This window comes from Merops nubicus, unplaced genomic scaffold, assembly GCF_000691845.1.
Source record: "Merops nubicus isolate BGI_N331 unplaced genomic scaffold, ASM69184v1 scaffold25743, whole genome shotgun sequence".
Taxonomy (NCBI): domain Eukaryota; kingdom Metazoa; phylum Chordata; class Aves; order Coraciiformes; family Meropidae; genus Merops; species Merops nubicus.
The window spans coordinates 7,341-13,476 of record NW_008601486.1 but is presented as its reverse complement, the minus strand read 5'-3'; the positions used below and the strand labels follow the sequence as shown (position 1 = coordinate 13,476).

Genomic DNA, 6,136 nt, shown 5'->3' with positions numbered 1-6,136 from the left:
ATAATAATAATAATAATAATAATACTAGGAAGGGAATAGGCAGAACAAGTGATGCACAGACCAGTTGCTCAGCACCACTGACCAAGGTGGGTTCCTGAGCCGTGGTGCCCCCTGTCCCAGTCCCCCCAGTTTGCACAGGGAGCTTGGTGTCACAGGGGATGGGGTGTCCCCTGGTGTGGGCTGGAGCCCTTCTCTGTGTGCTCTGGAGTAGCCCTCTGGCCAGTTTGGGTCATCTGTCCTGGCTGTGTCCCCTCCAGCTTCTCCTGAGAAGCTGAGAAGTCCTCTCCTTAGCATCAGCAACGAAACCATCAGAGTGTTCTCAGACCCAAACCCCAGCACTGCCCCACCTGCCAGGAGGAAAATTATCTTTGTTCCACCCAAAACCAGGACCCCCAAGCAAAAAAAAAACCACATTGTGAGACATCCTTTGCTTTGCTGGGTGTTCCAGTCCCCTCTCTTTCTCCTCCCCCCAGTCGCCGGTGGTGAAGACGGAGACCATCAGCTTCAGCAGCCTTCCTGCTGGTGGGGAAAGCCTGGAGATCTCCACCAAGGAAGTGCCAGTCGTCCACACTGAAACAAAAACCATCACCTACGAGTCCTCTCAGGTAAGAGGCTCTGCCAGAGGTCAGGGGCTGCTGCAGCACCTTCAGGAGCCACCTTTCTCCACCCAGCTCCCAACCTACGCCTTGGTGGAAACTGTTGTGAGTTGGTCAGGTACCAAACAGGAGCTGGAGGAGGACGTGCCTAAGGGTGAGCTTCACGTCCTGGTGTAGGAGCTTTCAAGGATGTTGATGAAACCACAGATGGCAGAGCCCCAGCTTCTCATCTCTCCTTCCAGAAGGGAAGGGAAGGGTCTCCAGAGGCAGAGAGACGCGTGGTCACCTTCCTCCCAGTTGAGAGTGGGACCCTGGCAGCAGCAGGGATGCCCAGGCAGGGCAGGCCGTGCTGAGGAGCATCTCTGAGGGCTGGTTTCTCTGCTGGCTCCCTAGGTGGACTGCAGTGCTGACTCAGAACCAGGGGTGCTGATGAGCGCCCAGACGATCACCTCAGAGACCACCAGCACCACGACCACCACCCACATCACCAAAGTGAGTCTGCAGGGCACAGGGAGCTCCTTTCTCACAAGGGTGTTACTTTCCTTTACCTTCAGTTTAACTTCAGGGCTTCAATGAGGCAAATACCACCCTCTATGTCCTTCTGAAGCCTCTACTGGGGCTGGAGGAGGTCTTAATATAAGCTGCTCATATGTCCATTCTCTTCTTTACCATAAATATCTCCCTTTTTGACATACAGACATCAAGGTCAGGTTTGAAACTCAAAGAGGGAGATTTAGACTAGAGAGAAGGGAGAAATTTTTGCTGCTGAGGGTGGTGAGATGCTGTCCCAGGCTGCCCAGAGAGGTGGTCGCTGCCCCATCCCTGGAACCATCCCAGGGGAGGTTGGACACAACTCTGAGCACCCTGCTCTAGCTGGGGATGTCCCTGTCCCTGCAGGGGGGTTGGATCATGACCTCCAAAGGTCCCTTCCCACCCACACCAGTCTGTGATTCTGAGTGTGCAGATGGACTAGTCGTTCAGTTGCCTGTGTTGGAGGGACCTCAGGAGGTCATCTGCTCCATGCAGAGCCTGCCAACTTCAGGGCTGCTCTGCTTGCAGCCCAGGGTGGTCCCCCCACCACCACGTGCTGTTCCAGGAGGTTCATTCCCAGCCCTCCTGGCTTCCTACCCTGGACGAGTAGTGAGGTTCTCTGAAGGAATTTCCTGACCTGCATTTGTCCCTCCCACCCAGACTGTGAAAGGAGGCATCTCAGAGACAAGGATTGAGAAGAGAATAGTCATCACAGGAGATGCAGACATCGACCACGACCAGGTAAGATCTCCCAGCAGGCTGCCCTGAAACCTGCCAGAGAGAATTGTTCCTCTGAGCTTTGTTTGACAAGATCCTGGCCTCAGCTGAGGCCGGGCTGGTGGTGAGATCCCTGGTGGTGTGGGTCGTGTTTGAATCCTTTTCCTCGTGTGTAAATTGTGTTAATTTCTCACGAATCTCTCCACCTGGCTACTGATCATGCATGTTCCACCTCCTTTTTTTTGTTTGTTTTTGCCCTCCTGTGGTTTCCTTGGGATAGGCGCTGGCTCAGGCAATTAAAGAAGCCAAAGAGCAGCACCCTGACATGTCAGTGACCAAAGTAGTGGTACATAAAGAGACAGAAATCACACCAGAAGATGGGGAGGATTGACCACAGGTAAGAGGACGAGATGATTTTCCTAGGCATTGACCTGGCTGGCATGTTGCAGATGCTGGGCTCCCACCATCCCTCACCTCTTAACTCTTTGCTTTCTCTCACTGGCATTACCTGGGAGTGGCCCTTGGCCGGGTGCTGCTCGGGTGGGACCCATGTTCCCCTCCAAACCCCTTTTCCCACTCCCTGGTGCCAGCTGGAGAAAGAGAAGTGGCTGATTTGCTTTTGTTCTGCTCTCTGGGGAGTCCTCGTTGTCCGTGCTTTGACAGAGTCTCGTGTTCTAATTCTGAAGCAAACCAAAACTAAACTCTGCTGTCTGCTTTTCTGTCGTTTAAGAACAAAGCTCATTTGTTCTTAAAGGTGTGTGTTTGGTTTAACACTGCCGAGGGGAGAACCTCCAGCTGCTTTTTGACTGGCCCGTGCAGATCTGTGACAAGTTAAGCTTTAATTCCTAACCTGCAAAGGCACTTGCTTTGGATTTTAGTTTCCAACCCAGCGAGCTGGCACGTTGGGGTTTGGCTGCCTTGGCTTCCCCTCCTGTCCCAAAGCAGCATCGTTTCTGGGGAGGAGATGATGGTGCAGCTTCCCTGGTGCCCAGCAGAGGCATGCTCCTGTCCTGGCTGCCTGAGCCCAGTCCTAAGTCTGTGTTTATTCCCTGTCTGCTGAGCTGCTGCTGGGGATGCTGTGTGCAGAGAGGGGAGGAGAAGCTGCTGCTGGGGTTTGCTCCTCTCCACGGCAGCGCCTCGGGCCCCGGCCGGTGTCTGTTGGGGGGTGTCAGCAGTGGAGCTGAGCACACAGCACCCCCCAGGCTGCTCTGCTCTCCTGCTCCTGGCCATTCAGACCCTAAAGAAAATTGTTTACACTGAAGGTGGTGAGCCCCTGGCCCAGGCTGCCCAGAGAGGTGGTCGCTGCCCCCTCCCTGGAACCATCCCAGGGGCGGTTGGAACTCTGAGCACCCTGCTCTAGCTGGGGATGTCCCTGCTCCCTGCAGGGGGGTTGGATGAGGTGGCCTTTCAAAGGTCCCTTCCCACCCAAACCATGCGGTGATTCTAGAAGACTGAATTTCATAGAATCATGGAGGTTGGAGAAGGTCTCTAAGCTCCTCATGTCCAACCATCCACCCAACACTCCCACGACCACTAAACCACGTCCTGAAGTGCCACGTCCACACCTTTTTGGAACCCCTCTGGGGCTGGCGACTCCAGCACCTCCTTGGACAGCCTGGGCCAACACCTCACCGCTCTGCCAGGAGAGAAATCCTGAAATAAAGGGATTTCAGTGTCTGTTCTTCATGGGGAGCAGCCCCTGGGGAGCGAGGAGCTGATTCTGGTGGAGCTCTGCTGCCAGCTGCAGAGGCAGCGCGGGGCGGCTCGCTCGGGAGCCCGCCGGCCTCACTGACTCCTCCCCTTGGCCTCAGCAGATGTTGAGTTTGGGCCAAGCCTCTCACCCAGGGGACTCTCCCCCTTCCCACCAAGAGCCCCTGGTGCAGGAGGAGCCGTCGCTGGGGGTAACAGGGTGGGTTCTGTCCCCCTCAGGAGTGACCCGGATGGCGCAGGACCCCGGGGGAGCGCCAGAGCCCACGCGGAGCCTCCCGGCCCAACCGACTTGCACCTGCCCAGGGAGAATCCTGTGGATTTAGGACCTCGGCGGGTCCTCAAAAGACCCTTGGCAGAGACACCTCCCCGTAGAGCTCAGTCCGAATCAGCAGCAGCTAAACCATATTGCATGAAGCGACGGTAAAACAAACAAAAAAAAATCAACAGAAAAGCAGCATTTTTAATTTTCTTAAAAAAAAAAACCAAGTCTCCGCTAGAACCTGCACGTTCATCCAGAATATAAACGGTGATCTCATGTAACACATAAACAGCTCATGCCTTTCACAGTTTCTGAAAGTCTAAACGAGTTATTAGGTGGCAAAGCCTTTTGTTTACAGATACTGTAAATGAAGATTTCCCCCCCCCCCCTCCCCACAAAGACGCTAGAAGCTGTTAGAGGTCCTGTGTGTAACGTTCTACCACACGTTAGATGTGCCAATAACACAGTTAATCCAGTCAACGACTCCAATCTTCTGTTTCATCTGGTTTCCTTCCTGCCCCGGGGATAAAAAAAAAGGTGACAAATCTCTCTCCTCAGAATATTTCAGATGCTTACAAAGTGTGTTCCTGAGCGAACGCCTTCGGAGGGAGGTTTTAGTCTGTTAACTTCCAACGGCTTCCGTCGGGCGTCGTTCAGAGTCAGCTCCCCTGTACCCTTCACAGAGCCTAACCTTGTAAATGATGTGTAGTTATTTTGAAGGAAGAAGTAAAACAAAAAAAGAGAGAAAAAATAAAAATAAATAAATCTGTATTTTACTTAGTTTGCAGCGTTAGAAAATGATTCACCTGAAATAACCGTGAATGGGTTTTCTATTGATTTCCCTTTTGTTTTCAGAGGAAGAAATGAATAAATAAATGAAAAACGAACAAAAAAAAGACAAAAAAAAAAAAATGAAAATAAATTAAAAAAAAAAAAAAGACTTATCTGTTTGAGAATCTAGTTCAGAGCCAAGCCTTAACCTGTACAGAACGTCCACTGAAAGCTCGTTAGCGTCCAGCTCTAACGCCCGCCGGAGGGATCGCGTCCCGCCCCCCTGTCAGCTGCATCCCCACACATGGTGAATGTATGTTTCTGCATAGTGAAATAAAAGTGGTGAAACGCACCCAAAAACGTATCGTTCTGTGTATCTAAAAGCACCCACTGGGGGTTTGGAGAGGCCAAGAGTGAGACCCCCCCCCCCAGGTTTTCCTCACCTCTAGTCCCCTCTCTCCGTGCGGCAGGAGGCAGAGGAGCATCCAAAGGGATGAAGGTGAGGACTGCAGAGGAGGAGGAGGAGGAGCTGGTTCCTTCTGGTCTCGCTGGCCGTGTGTGGTCACCAGAGCTGCTGGTGGTTGCTTGGGAAGGAAGGAAACGTGCACATGATCCATGGAAACACGGATTGAATCTTTTTTAGGGCAGCACTCCCCATCCGGTTCCTTCTCCTTGCTCCTCTGCCGTGTCTGGGTGACACTCCCCTGGTGGCTCCAGAGGAGCTGGCAGCAGTTTGTCCCCCCCTGGATCGGGTGTTTCGTGGGCACGAGCAGACTTTGCAGGACATCAAAGGGCCAGATTTGCCTTTCCTTGTTTACAAGGGGCTCCCTCCCCCCGCAGCCCACGCGCTCGGCTTCCCTGCAGAGCAGGATTCGACCCTTGGCTTGTTAATAAATGTTTATTTTCTTAATTTAGAAAGATAAAAATAGTCTATCTCGAAAGAATAACCTGTAGATAATAACAAAAAGTTATATCCCAGGGCTTTGACAGCTTCAGCTCTTCCTTCCACCAGCCTTTCCTCACGCCTGGGCTCCAACCACGTCCCTCCCCTCTCCCAACCACCAGCGGGGAGGTGACCCTGCTTTGGCAGAGCTCATCCTGTCCCTGCTTTGGCAGAGCTCGTCCTGCCGTGTTTTGGCAGTGGCTGGAGGGGGCTGGATGAGCTGAGTCTCCTCACAGAGGACGCTTTGGAGGAGCTGGGTGGGCAGGGAGGGACCTCTCGGTGCTGCTGCTGGCAGGAGAGCCCTTGGTTGGGGGCAGATCCTGGGAGCACTCGCTGTGGTTTATTGTTAGAAACGCTTCCTTGGGTTGTCTGCCTGATGCTGTGCCACGTGAAATAAAGAACACCTGCCTGTTTCTACCAACCAGCCTTTGTCTCTGCCTCTGCTCATTGACCCTTGGTCTCTGTCTGGCTTCTTGATGGGGAACAGCGTGGAAAACACACCAGCAGAGCCTGTGTGGGAGGCACCGTTACCCACACAGGCACCAGCAGAGGAGAGTCACAGCTGCAGTCACAGCTCAGCCCCTGGAGGCCTCATGTACGCCACACTGG

The 6,136-nt window shown here is 53.3% G+C and overlaps 1 protein-coding gene across 1 annotated transcript; it reads left to right on the top strand.

Annotated features, from left to right (window-relative positions):
- Positions 1–473: 473 nt before the first annotated feature.
- On the top strand, positions 474–2,245 carry LOC103770739 (band 4.1-like protein 3; the record flags this gene model as incomplete). Its single annotated transcript, XM_008938010.1, has 4 exons — positions 474–605; positions 990–1,088; positions 1,788–1,868; positions 2,125–2,245. Coding segments are annotated over 4 exons (423 nt in total), but the record flags the coding sequence as incomplete, so codon positions are not given.
- Positions 2,246–6,136: the final 3,891 nt, after the last annotated feature.